Below are 13,922 nucleotides of genomic sequence, written 5' to 3'. Positions count from 1 at the left end.
CATGCTCATCTCTGGGCCTTCACATTGCCCTCCTGGCCACCTTCACCCAACCCCACTCATTTATTGGGCTTCATGTTGCATATTATTTCTTCCTTAGGCATCATGTCTGGGTCAGGGGCTGGCCCCTCCCCTGGGCTCCCCTGGCACCTGTTATTGCCCTATCCTGACACCTACGCTGCATGTGATTGACGGCTGCCATGTCTGTCACCCTCACCAGACTGCGGGCTCTGAGAGAACAGGCCTCCATCTGTCTGATTCCTCACTCTATCCCCAGCAGCTCAGGCCAGCCCCTGGAGGCACACAGGGTGCACAGGAGACACTTATTAAATGAACAAGGTGCCATTTATATACGCAGCAAGTGTTCAATGAATAAACAGCACACCTAGATTACCCAATGGTTCGTGTCACTCAAATTCCAGAGACGTTTTCATCTTTGAAGTCCTTTATTCCCGGCAATTCACATGGGTGACTCACTGAGCTAGTGCTCCTCAGATTAACCAAGCATTCTTTCATCTTTCTTTGGTACTGTAATCTGGTCTTCACGGCCCAAACTGGGTTGGGGCCCAAAGGGTTAAAGAGGACTTGCTCCATTACGGGGAGCAACGGGCACCCTTGTGAATCAGTCTTCAACACCCCAAACTCTTGTTCAGTTCACAGACAAAAATCTTAGCAAATTTAGCATGTGACAGCCTAACAGTGTAATAAATAAATAAGACACAGTGTAGTGGTTCTAGGCATTGGGTGGGGGGGAGGCACATTATGCAGAGCTCCCTGGAGAAAATTCAGGCCATTCTCCATCTTCTCAATATGCATTTGCTCACCCTTCGGTGGCTTTTAATCTCATTCCCTAGTCTATGAGAAACTATAACCCACATGCTATGGAATACATTTTTATTTGCCCTTCATGAGATAGACTTGGTTCTGAGCATATTTAGTTCTCTCCCTCATGCCCACAAGAACATCCAATTTGTGTTCAGCTCCCTTTTAATGGCACTTAATAAATACACATTCTGGGACCTGACAGAACAGGCTATCCTGTTGAAAACCGCCTCTAAAGCTGTCTGTTCAGCAGAAGACTTTCGAAACATCTGGTACCAAGCTCAAGCAGGGCATGGGCTTGCTAACAGCTCACAGCCATCTCGGACCCCAGGTCTATCTCAGGCAGCCATTATGGCATCTCCAGAGCAGAGGTTCTCAACCCTGACCGCACATTAGAAGCCCCTGGGGAGCTTTCTACCTCCCCTCGGCCCAGGCCACACCCCAGACACATGACGTCAGCATCTCTGGAGTGGGAGCCAGGCTTACAGCTCCCCAGGTGACTGCAGGGACTGAGAGCCGCTGAGCTGGAGCCTAGTGATGCGAGCACAAGCAGGCGCTCAGTAGGCATCTGTGGAACCCACAGATGGATTGCCTGTTTTACTTTCTGCTCCCCTAGGCTTCCTGTTTTTATGGGAAATCTGAGCAGGAAAGAGAAAGCAAAATGAGTCCACAGTACCTTGTAAAGCAGATTATGGAGCTGGGAAAGGGATTGTGGGCACTGAATTTCTCTTGTATTATGAAGGGTATTCATGCTTTAACAAGCCCAGAGCAGGTAAATTACAAACTGACACAGACATGTATATAATTTTTAAAAGCCCTTCAAAAACCAGCGCTAATGGCTTTAGGCACTATGGTTATAATAACATGGAAATGTTCTTGGAAATAAGTCTAAACTGCCACCTGTTTTCACACACACTCTAACTTGGGTTGGTTCCAAACTGTAATTTATACAAAAGCCCACACTGGATCACCTTTTCCCCCTTCTGTGAAGCTTGCACTGGCTTTGAGCCCAAAGCAACATACAACCTAGACATAATGATCCAACAGCAACCCAAAATTGCTCCAGTGGGTCAGTCTTCCCCAAAGAGAAACTTTTTTGAGGAGCATCAATTTCCAGGTTCTAGAGAGGGACGGCAAATAGGTTTGATCTTGTTTACCAAGTTCAAGAGATTGGCAAGCTGGAATGCAGTATCGAGAAGGATCCTGAGGTGGAACCTGGGTTTATGGAAAAGGGCGCCATGTAGACAAACAATGCCTGCCCTGCCCATGGGAACAGGGAGTGGTGCATGTGTGCTTGCGTGCCTGGGCCAGGGGATGCTGTTGCAACCTACCACCAAGGGTAATTTACATTTGTTTCTCACTTCACAGTTACAAGGAGCCTCCACATCCTTAGCCTCAAGTCATTCTCACCCCAGCATGGTGAGGGAGGACTTTATGGTGGGAGACCTGAGGTTGTCTCACATGTCTAAGCCTCCACAGCCAACCCATCATATTGCTCCTCTGCTCCCCCAGGCCTTCCGCTGCTTCCTGAAGCCACCGGGGATTTCCTGCTGGTTCCCCTTTGCCCCAGAAACAGGAAACCTACCTGAGCCATTACCTAACCTTCCCCACCCAGGTGGCTTTTAATCATCTACTTCACAGAGTTTCCTCTATGATTTGCATGCCACTTTGGCTCCTCATCCAGAGAAAGCAGCTACAGCGTACAGCTGCTGCCAACAGCCCCATGCACCCTCAAAATCCCTTCTTCCCTGGAACAGCTTCTGCATGGGCCCACACACATTCCAGAACTGTGACTTGACCACACCTCACCCAGTGCCCAGCCGAGTCTCCTGGGAACCCCACCCACAGCGCCCCCCTTGAGAGGGCGCCCAGCGGTTCGCTGCCAAGATAATTTGGCTCCCAGCATGGAGAAATAAAAGGCGACTGCTCAACTCTGGTGTCTCCTGATACTACATCTAGGGAATGAACTGTCAGGCCAAGCAGCTCTTGACTTCCCCAGCTCCCCTCCCTGAGACCACACAGCAGACAGGTAACTGTCATCTGGGCAACCTCTCCAATGGGCAGGCAATGGTAATGTTGGCCATGTGCCGTGTACATGTCCTGGCCAGTCAGCTAGAACCTGCCGGCCAGGGTGCTGGGACCCCAGGTGGGAACTACTTCCTTATGTGGACATAATGGGAGCTCCCGGCTGGAGCCTGGGAACGCCACAGGGCCTTTTGTGCCCACCCAAGCCGTACTCTGGAAGGTCCACCCACCTCTTCTGGCAGCCTCCTGGGTGCCCTTTCTCCAGCCCTGACCTGCCCTTCCCTTCCACACCCATCTCTTCTTTGTTCCTTTACCCTCCCAGGGTGACAGTTCATACGCCTTCCCCATGCCGGTGGCAATGTGAGCTCCAAGAGGGCACCCTAAGAGGGCAGACTCCAGCCCCAGGGAGCTGGACTTGGGGCCCAGGCCAGGAAGCTGGAAGGCACATATCCCCTCTGGCCGTTCACTTCCACAAGGCTCCACTCCGTGTTCCCCTTCTTGTCCTGGGCCTCCAGGACAGTCACTGGCTGGCCTGCCTGCACGGTCACTTCGTGGCTGCTTCTGGCCACAAAGGGGTATACTGCCACCACCTGAAACAAAAGGGGAGCAACACAAGGTAGTCAGGGTGGGGAGACAAGACAAACCACACCACAGAGGCTGTTCACCCAAGTTCCTTCCCACCCGACTCGCCCCACGGCTGGCCACACGTCACCTCCAAGTACATCCTCAGTGCTAAACAGAAGAACAAATTCTATTACTCCTGCTGCTGAAACTTACTATGTGGCAGGCACTGTTCTAACACTCCCTGGTTTGGGTTTTGACAATTCTATGGTCCTATCTGCCCCAGTTTTCAGATAAGGAAATTGAGACTCAGAAACATCAAGGACAAGGAACTCATTCAAAATCACACAGCAGAGCTGGAACGGGAGCCCAGGCCTCCCTGAGCGGGAGCTCTCGAGCCTGCCGCTGCCACCTCACTGAGCAGAGGACTCAGCGCCCTTTCCCTCCCTACCTCCCCAGCTCTAAGGGTTTCATCTGCCCAGGCCAGTTTCCCCGAGTAGAACAGAGACAGGGGATTGAGCGGGCAACTTGGTTACTTTTTAGGAAAAGGCATTTAATTGAAGAAAAAATTGGATAGGAGGACATTTGTTAGGCTAATATGCAACTTCTCTGGGCATCACTTTCCTCATCTGCAAAATGGAGTAATGACACCCTCCCCTCACCCCCACCCCAGTTAACAGTGGGAATTTAATGAATGAAGGCGTGTACAGATAGGGCTTCACACAGTGCCTGGAACACAGTAAGGGCCCAATAAATGCAGGCGGCTTCTTTATTTTCACCATTACTGCTATTATTATTAGCCAAGCCTCAGGAATAAGAAGCAAGGAAGGGGGTGGTCCTACGTGAGTCCCATGAGCCCTGCCAAGGACAATGAGGAAGCAGCTGATGTGTCTGGGCAGATAGATAACTGAACCAAGATAAGGGTCAGAGGCAGGGCCTTGACCTGAGTTTCTGTCATACCACAGGGCCCCAGGGCACTGCCCCTTTCTCTAAAGGTGGGCAGAGAAGGAAGGCCCAGCCCCCCCCCTTGGCTTCAGCATTTCCCCTGCACCCTGATGGGCAAAGGTGGGACTGGGCAGCATGTACTTCTACCCCTACCACCCAGAGAGGCAGAGGGTGGCTTGGCTCTCCCTCCCCATCTGAGCCCCTGAGTGGGGGTTCCCAGAGATGCCTCCCACACTGGCGGGAGCTGGGTGGTGGGGACAACCTTATCCCCTTCTCCAAAGAGGGTGAGGCCGGGGTTGAGTTGGGCAGCCAAGCCCTCTAGTGGGATCCTTGTGCAACCATCACCTCTATCTAGTTCTAGAACATTTTCATCACTCCAAAAGGAAACACAATACTCATTAGCAGTCAATCCCCATCTCCTGCTCCCCTCCACCAGCAACCACCAATCTACTTTCTGTCTCTATGGATTTGCCTATTCTAGACATTTCATATAAATTGACTCATGTAATATGAGGCCGTCTGTGACTGGCTTCTTCCACTGAGTAATGTGTTCAAGGTTCATTCATGTTGTAAAATATATCAGTACTTCATTGCTTTCTATGGCTGAAAAATATTCCATTGTATGGATAGACAATACTTCGTTTATCTATTCATCAGTTGACAGACAGTTGGGTCGTTGCCACTTTTTGGCTCTTAGGGATAATGCTGAGATGAACATTCATGTACGTGTTTCCCATCACCTTTAAGACACAGACTGACATCCTCGCCCAGGCCACGAGGCCCTGCTGGCCAGGCCCCTGCCCACCCTCCCCAGCAGCATCTTGCTCCACACTGCCCTTCCTCTTTCCCGGACATGCTGGCTTCAGTCCATCCCTCACATACCCCTCATCCTTGCCTGCCCTGGGCCTTGCATGTGCTGCACCCTCTCTCCGGAGAGCTTTCCCTATCCTCACCCCAGCACGCCCCTTCATCAAATTAATTCCTAGCACAATGCCTGGCAAGCAGTGAATGGATAAATGAATGAATGAGGGAATGAACGAAAGAAGGAATCCCACTTGCCCTGCTGGTGGGGTGGGGAGAGGATTAGTTCTCTGTTGTTAATGGGGTGGGGCTGGGCGGTAGGGAGAACATGTTGGAATCTGCACCAGGACCCATTTCTCCTGGTCCTACACTGGCCAGGACACTGGTGTAGCCACTGATTAAGCCCCCAGCCTCACCAGTGGCAGCCCCTCCAGATGGGAAGAGTGTCCACCATGAGAGCAAAGAAAAATCAAAGCCGCTGTCCAGGTGGCTGCGGGGAGGCAAGGCCCACCCTCTCCCAGACTCACCTGGGTCACAGCTGGGACAGAGGGGACTGGGACCGGGGTAGGCTCTGGTGTTGGCTGTCGGAAATCTTTGTGTGGCCCCGCCTGCCTTCTGAGCGACTCTTCACCAGGGACCACATGGTACAGCTCCAGTTTCCCAGCTGGCACATACCCCCGATGTCCTAGAGGGTGTGCAGGAGGTCAGTTCTCATCCCTTTTAGTGACAAGGAACTCAGGGATGCAAAAACCTCCAATCTAGCTGCTGAGCACTAAAGGCGACCTGAAAAAGTCATCGAGGAGCCCCCTACATCAGACACACTCACTGCTTCTAGCTTCTGTCCCCCTCAGTGTCAGGGAGCCCATTCCCTACTGAGGCAGCCTGCCTGCTCCACTGCTTGGACACAGGTAAAAGGTCCCTCCTTTCGCTGGTGTGAAAAAAGCTTTCCCGGGGCTGGCACCACTGGCTCCTGCTCCCCTCTCGGAGGCACCCAGAGCAAGGCTGCTTCCTACCCCCAGGGCAGCCTTTCCCAGGTGGCAGAAACTGCTTTTCTCCTCTCCATATACCCCCAGTTCCTTCAAATGCAGCAACTATGCTAGTGCTGTCCTGGTTGCCTTCGTTAGGAATGGCTCTACCTTCCCAAGAGCTTGCTAGGTGCTAGGACGGGCATTTGATTACCTCGTATTCACATCAGCTCTGTTATCTCCATTTACTTTTGAGCCAAGAGGTGAGAGAGGCTCCGTAACTTCCCTGGAATCCTGCCGTTGGTAGTGTCAGAGCTGGGATTCAAACCTCTTGGCCCCAGCGGCCCTGCCTTTATTCCCCATTCTGTTGTTTCCCCAATTTGAGTCATGACAGTGCCCTTTCGTGATTTCTGTCTGATTTGCCCTGTTTCCTTAATTTTAAAATTGACTCACTTTTTAAAACTTAGTCTTGTCTTTTATGAATAAATACGTCTTATAGAAATAAAATCATGGGTTTTATGGACCAGTTATATTTTTTCTAATACACATTAATATATCTAAGTAATAATTAAAATAAATACTGTCTGTAGGGGGAAAAACTGTCCACAGATCCCCTAACAATAATCCTGTGTAACACACTCCCTGCCTTGGAAAACACTCCACTGGGCCCCACAACCATCTCCTGTTGGATTCCTGGGGCCACCCTGCCTCCAGCCCTGCTCCACTGAGGCTCCCAGACCTGGGCAGCACGGCCCAAGGGGTGGCCAGTGCAGAGGGGCAGGATAATCACCTCCCTCCTTCTGGACCTCAGCTCCTGTTACTGCAGTCACAACCCAAGCATCCCTTCTCCAGCCTATCTCCAGCTTTCAGAGTGTTGCTGAAGTTCTCTCCGTATATGCCCATCTACCCCAATAGTTTATAAGGTCCCCAAAGCAGGGTCCTCATCTTGCACAGCACCCAACACAGAGTAGATGCTTGATAATGGATGCTGCAATGAAAGACTGAATTCCTCTTTTTAACATTTCATACACTACTGAGTCACGCTAAGTCCTAGACTGTGCCCCAAGTCCTGCATCTGTCACGTGTGCCCACCCCCTTCCTGGACTTGCACAGCGAGACTCTGGCCTATAAGATGTCCATGACCCCCACTGGCTTCCCCAGAAGGCAAGGAAGGGCTCACCAGCTCCCACACATACCTCCGGTGTCCACCAGCCAGCGGCCACTATTGCCTTTGGTATCCTTGTTTTGAAGGAGGGCCACGATTTGGCCCCGTGGCAGAGTCAGGTCCAGTGTCGCAGCCCCGCTGATGCTGCTAGTCACCTGGTACAGCTTTCCCGGCCCATACCTGCTCAGGAGGGCCTGCACCTGGCGCTCGGCCCCTGGAAGGAGTGGCTGCGAAGAGAAGGGACACAGGTGCTTGAGTTAGCATGTCAGTGCTGGTGCTGACATTTGTCCATGCACTGAGAACCAGGAGCTCGGGTCTGGGCCTACTTCTGCCGCTTGTGGCAAGGACCCATCCTGACTGGGGCAGCCCTTTCCTTGCTAGTTGATGGCTGGATTGAATGGGAAATACAGGCCTCAGAAGACACCTCTAACTTAACCTCTAAAATCATTCCCAGGTCTCTAGTTCAAGTTCTAAAACTTCTGCTACAGAACTCCTAGGATTGGGCCCTCAATGCTCCCTATATTATCAAGCCAAGTTATCTGTGCCGGTTTGAATATATTATGTCCCCCAAAATGCCATTTTTTTTTATGTAATATTGTGTGGACAGACGTATCAGTGTTAATTAGATTGTAATTCTTTGAGTGTTTCCGTGGAGATGCGCCCCACCGAACTGTGGGTGATGTCTCTGCTTGGATAATTTCCATGGAGGTGTGGCCCACCCATTCAGGGTGGTTCTAAATTAAATCACTGGAGCCATATAAATGAGCTGACAAACAGAAGGAACTCAGTGCAGCTGAGAGTGACATTTTGAAGAGGAGCAACAGCCAAAAGGGACACTTTGGAGAATGCACAGAAGCCGAGAGAGTAGCTGCAGATGAAAGACAGTTTGAAGACGGCCATTGAAAGCAGACTCTTGCTCCAGAGAAGGTGAGAGAGGACAAACACCCCAAGAGCAACTGAGAGTGACATTTTTGAGGAACTGCAGCCTAGAGAGGAATGTCCTGGGAGAAAGCCATTTTGAAACCAGAATTTTGGAGCACACACCAGCCATGTGCCTTTCCAGCTAACAGAGGCTTTCCAGACACCATTGGCCATCCTCCAGTGAAGGTACCCGATTGCTGATGACACTTTATGGCCTCAAGACTGTAACTTTGTAACCAAATAAACCCCCTTTATCAAAGCAGATCCATTTCTGGTGTTTTGCATTCCAGCAGCATTAGCAAACTAGAACATTATCCTACATGAAAATGCAGCTTAAGGTCTTTGAACCCCATGATGGTGAGCTTCGTGCGGTCATCTTATTCAGTCGGCAGAGGCCCCAACATGGGAAGCCCTCCCACACGTGTGAAGGAAGGAATGCTAGTTTTTATTCCATTAGCTTTTAATCTACAACTAATCATTGAGCACCTTTCATTTACAAGGCTTCGTGAAGGGTGTAGTGAAAACAGGAGAGCGTTTTGCCCAGATGGAAACTCTCATGTCACTGGGGAGTGATTCAGGGGCATTTTCAGCTCATCCAGAAATCTGGCATTTTCTTTGCTTTTCTATTCACTGCTTCCAGCAAAGCATCAATAGAAGGAACCTTTTTGTAAAAACAAGAAGAAACTAAAATCATTAAATATATATTTATAATATGTATTCTCCTTATGTTTTCACCATGTCCTATTTAGTTTTCTCTGGGTGGGGAGGCAGGCCCAGGCACCTTTAGGGTCATCTGGGCCCAGACTGCCATAAACCCCAGCTCCAGGTGGACGCCGAGTCATGATCAGGAACCAGGAGACCTGATGTTTTACACAGGCCCTTAAGCAGGCGATTTGGCAGGTTTTTCTCAGAAGGTGGTGGTAGCCTGAGCATAAAAACCTGGAGTGTAGGAAACATCTGCTTGCTTTCTCCAGTCTGGCAGGCCCCTACCAGGGCCGAGAACAGCAGCGCCCCCTGGAGGGATGCCAGGGGAAGGCATGTACAGACAAACCACTGCTCCAGTCCTGAGCCGCCACCTCACTTCTGGGGGGTCCAGTGGATCAGGAATTTATGTGGCAGGTGTGGTGGGAGGCAGGGCTGGGGAGGCAGGGGAGTGTGGGTCTCTTCCCATCAGTTTGCAATCTACCTGCAACACACACTGGGATGATGAATGTTTTCATTTGTTTCTTCTTGTTGCTCTTCTGTGTTTTCTCATCTTTCTACAATTGCTTTTGAAATAAGAAAAATGTCATCTTAATGTGTTTGAGGTGGAAAGAGAGAGAAGGTTTCCATACTGTAAGTGGCTGCTCTGTTCCTCGTTTTCTGCACCTGTGCTCTTTCCCCACACTGCAGGGCCCATGACACACCCGGTGGCGAGGCCTCTGCTCAGGCAGCAGCTGAGTGTGGGGTAGGAGCTGGGGCAGTTGTGGTCCAAGGAGGAATCGGCAACCCCGCCTGGCCCAGACTTTCATTGCTAATGGTCACTGATGTTCCCTGCTCTCTGGCCGGGCACAGAGGCCTCCTTTCTTGGCCTGGCTCTGCTGGGCTCCTTTCCTCGTCTCTCTTGTTCTCTAGGGTCCCCTTCTTCCTTGTGGGGAATCTGGGGGCTTCCTCCTGACCCTTCACCGTACACACGAGTCACACCTCTCATAGGACAAAGCCTAAGTTTCCTCAAATCCAGGTTTTGTCACACTCTGGGAAACCCTTCCCCCTACAGCTACTGCAGTTACTTTTAAAACATATACCACTTAGATGCACTCTTCAGGTGGACTGGAAGCGGCCCTTTTCTCATATTTTAGAGAAAATTAGTTTTTAAAAAAGGCATTTTGCCAATCAAAGCTTTTTAAACCATCATGTAGCTGAAATACTGTCCTTTACATTCAAAAAGCAGAAAGAAAATGTAAATGACTTCTTACTCAAATTTTTAATTCATATGCTGATATTTGAAGCAGGCTCAGTTAAAAGGAAACAGGATAAATTTTGATGAAAAAATTTGAGGAAGTTCCAGGTGACTGGATGTCAATGTCACCTGCCCATTATTATATCTAATTTCACTTGATATTAAAATGTTTGGCTTTTCTTATTCTCGACTCAAGAGTTCTGTCTACTCTTCTGTCTATTGGCCATGCAGAGCATGTGTGTATGTGGGTGTGTATCCCACCCCCACCCCCAACTCACAGACAGAAAGGAGAAAAGGAAAGTGAAAAGAAAATATTTCCATGGATAACAGGACACATTTGAAAAGAAAGGGGAAAGGAAAGTGGGGATTGGGCCTCACCCCTCTGGCAGGTGACAGACTGGACAGTTTTTTGGGGGGTTGGGGGGCACTTACTTGTATGGTGGAAGGTGGAAGCATTTTCTCAAAGTTCTCTTGGAAGGAGCGCAGCTGGTCACCGGTCTGGCCAAGCACGTCTTCCATGAGCTTCCTGAAGGCAGGCTCAGAGAGGAGGTGGTGGGGCAGCTGGGCAGGGGCACAGACACTGTCAGCAGAGCCTTTGTGGGGAGAGAGGGGTGGGGACACCCTGGCAGCCCACAATCCTAGTACAGGTGTGTTAAGATGGCCTTTTTTTGGTCACGGTCATCTTTTGTTTGCATCTGCCTACTGGCCCCCTTTCCTTCAAGAACATGCCCCTCTGTAGGGTCCAGTAGCATCGCCCCTTGGAGCCCTGCTGGTGCTCCAGCCACAGGACTGGCAGTCATGGCGTCCCTGCCTCCCATGCACAGCGGTCCAAGGACGGACAACGGACCCAAGCAAGGCCGATCAGCACCCTCCCATCAGATTTAGTAATGAAGGCTGAGGATGAGAGGGTCACTCTTCCTTTGGGTTATGAGTTGTAAAGGTACATGCTTGGAACTGTCAGTAGCCATCTCTTCCAGCAGGCAGAAAAAAGCCTGCCTGAGAAGAAAGCCATTGCAGAGAGGGGAACAGAGCCAGGGGATGGAGTGAGAGTCAGGCACTTGATTCCCTGCTTTAGCTAGTTTGGGTTGGGGCTATGTTACTTGCAACTCTGACTTCTGACTAATGCTCCATCCTGAGACCTTGGCTTTGTTAAGAATCTCCTGCATCTCATCAGATGCCTAGGTGTGAGTGAGACCCCATAGCTAACAGGGATGGGTCCTTTCTGCTTGTCACCCCTTATCTCATTGCTCTTTGTTCTGAACTAGAATCTTCCTACCCCCAGAGAGCTTGAGGTTTCTACCATGGAGGCCTCTCCCAGGCTCCACAGGGCCTGGTCCAGGTGAATGGACCATGGGACACAGAGAAGACAGGCTGGCACCCATCCTCGACAGGCCCTGATGTTCCATATTACAGGGCAGGACCAGCCAGGAAATGGGCAACCCTATGTCCTCACTTTCTGCTTTTACAAAGTCGACCCCCCCTGTACTGGCATCTGCAAACACTCCCTGAACGTCCCAGCCTAATACAAGGGGGATGGAGGCCCTAAAGAGAAAACTAGAGGGCTGGAGGCAAGTAAAAAGATCATGTAATCAGATTTACACTTCTGCCTTGAGGAAAGATAAATGCTTCCTTTTGCAGGATGGTTCAGGCCTAATTCAATGCAAGAAGAGTATCTGAGACAAACTGCACTAAGTGCTGTGAGGGCCAAAAAGAGGAAAAGCCCACAGGCCCAGCCCTCCTCAAGGAGGAGAAATGTCTTCATCAATCACTCTAAAAGGCAGGCTCTGATAAGTGCTTAGCAGAAGGACACCCTGAGGGCTACATCCAAGAGGACAGGAAAGTGAGTTCTGCCACCCAGGGAAGAGGGAATTCTGAGGGCTTCATGGGGAGACTCATTGATCTATCACCTATTTGGGGAGCACTATTAAGTGTCAGACGCTGTGAACGACACGGGGATCACGGAGAAGGATGTTCCTGTAGAGAGCAGCCTGTGCAAGGGACACACACGCACAGAGGAGCAGGCTGGAGGGCAGAAGCTGTGGGTGCTGAGTGGGATCGAGGGTAGGAAAGGCAGTAGAAGGGGCAGGGACATATTTTAGAGGATTTTTTCATGCAAAGAACTGGATGGGGAAAGCTGAGATGGGGAACATCAAAATGGTTAAGAGCCAGCATGAAGCCCAGGAGACAAGACAGGGTCCCAGGAGTATTTAAATCACTCCTGAGGTCAGACCCACAGGCCACTCAGCTCTGACAGTAGCATCATAGAGAGCGTGAGCTGGATGAGGCTGAGTGTTCTTTCCCAGACAAACCCCAGGCTACAAAATTTCAAAATTACAGTTTGTGCTTGGACGTTTGTCCAAACCTCTTTGCAATCTATTTATACTTCCGGGGGACAGCTCCTCTTAGAACCACAGGGTATTTGATCATTGTGGTTCAAAGTCCAGACTGTTGTGATGTAGAGCTGCTGAGCTTCAAATCTCACAAATAGCTGTGTGGCCTTGCACAAGCTACTTAACCTGTCTGTTCCTTGGCTTCCTTATTTTTGAAATGAGGATAATAAGCTGTAGGGTTGTTCTTAGTATTAAATGAGATGATGCATGGATGGGGCTCCGAACGGGTACATAGTAAGCACTAGGAGGTGACTTCTGGATAGAAATAATAGTAGCAACAACACTTGGAAACATTTACTCCTGACTGGGTCAAAGGGACCTTCTGTTCCTGTCACCAACTTCTACACACTCTACGGATTGGCTCCACTATTTTCCCACCAGAGCCTCTTACACTTCTGAGTCCCAGAGCCTGGGAACAGCCTGGAGTCCAAGTTCTATCCTTGCTTCCATGAAAGTCCCCAACCCTTCCTCTAAGCACCTCATGGGCTGTTTGAAAGGTTGAACCTCACCCCATACAGCCTCTGCAAACTGCTCGCTGCAAAGAGCTGGATGAAGGAGCTGCAAGGCCTTGCCTGACTGTTCACCAGAGGCACCCAGTCCCGGGCCTTACCTGGGCCAAGCTGCCCTCTGCCCTCTGCAGCACTTGCTTTGCAAAGTCTCTCTGGAGTGCCACGAATGTGCGCAGGATCTGGCCCAGCCACTGCGTGGCCAGCTGGTTAAAGTGCGGGAGCTCGGCCAGCAGCAGGGAGTTGAGTGCCTGGTACGTGTGCCGGGCCTCCTCGTCCCTGTAGGTCACACTGCCCACCTCTAACAGCTTCTCTCCCACCCGTTCAAAGTCCAGTAGTTTGTCCAGGCGCTTCTTGATCAGGTTCTGAGGGCCAGCCAGGGCTTTGGTCAGACTGCACAGTGGCTGCCACACGAGGCCTTCCAGCCGCTGCTTCTGTGGGGAGAGGTGAGATTGGGAGTTGCAAAAGGAAGTGGCAGTGTTAGAAGAAGGGGCTTTAGAGGAGGCAGGCCTGGGTTCTAGTCCCACCCTTGCCAACTAGCTGTGCTCTCTGGCCTGTTATTTAATCTCTCTGGGCCTCAATTTCTCCATCTCAAAAATGGAGACAATGGGCGTAAGGAGCTTAGCAGAGCACCTGGCACAGGGTAGGCATTCAGTATACATCACTTTCTAGTATCACTATTGTACAAAGATCTTGAAAAAAGACTTTGCACAGAATGGTGGTCAAGAACATCAGTCACTGAGTGACATCATCAACATGGTAACATAAAGACATCCCCTGGAAAAGTCTTCCATCAGAATCAACTAAAAAAGGGACAAATCCCCCTTGTTTGGAACTCTAGAGGATGATAGAGACTGGAGAAGGATTCCATAAATGCTGAATTGA

General features: G+C 50.4%; 1 protein-coding gene across 5 annotated transcripts in view; it reads right to left on the bottom strand.

Annotated features, from left to right (window-relative positions):
- Positions 1–424: 424 nt before the first annotated feature.
- Positions 425–13,922, bottom strand: part of ARHGEF37 (Rho guanine nucleotide exchange factor 37) — a 57,883-nt gene continuing 44,385 nt past the window's right edge. For all 5 annotated transcript variants that reach the window (XM_037801854.1, XM_037801851.1, XM_037801853.1 and 2 more), the window contains 5 exons: positions 13,142–13,471; positions 10,574–10,702; positions 7,313–7,508; positions 5,679–5,836; positions 425–3,434 (listed from right to left, as the gene is read on the bottom strand). In XM_037801854.1, coding sequence (XP_037657782.1) covers positions 3,225–3,434; positions 5,679–5,836; positions 7,313–7,508; positions 10,574–10,702; positions 13,142–13,471 — 1,023 coding nt within the window. In that variant the 3' untranslated portion in view covers positions 425–3,224. The remainder of the gene's footprint in view (positions 3,435–5,678; positions 5,837–7,312; positions 7,509–10,573; positions 10,703–13,141; positions 13,472–13,922) is intronic.

Source organism: Choloepus didactylus, chromosome 13, assembly GCF_015220235.1.
Source record: "Choloepus didactylus isolate mChoDid1 chromosome 13, mChoDid1.pri, whole genome shotgun sequence".
Lineage (NCBI taxonomy): Eukaryota > Metazoa > Chordata > Mammalia > Pilosa > Megalonychidae > Choloepus > Choloepus didactylus.
Note: the sequence above shows the minus strand (reverse complement) of the source record. Positions and strands in the feature narration are given on the sequence as shown.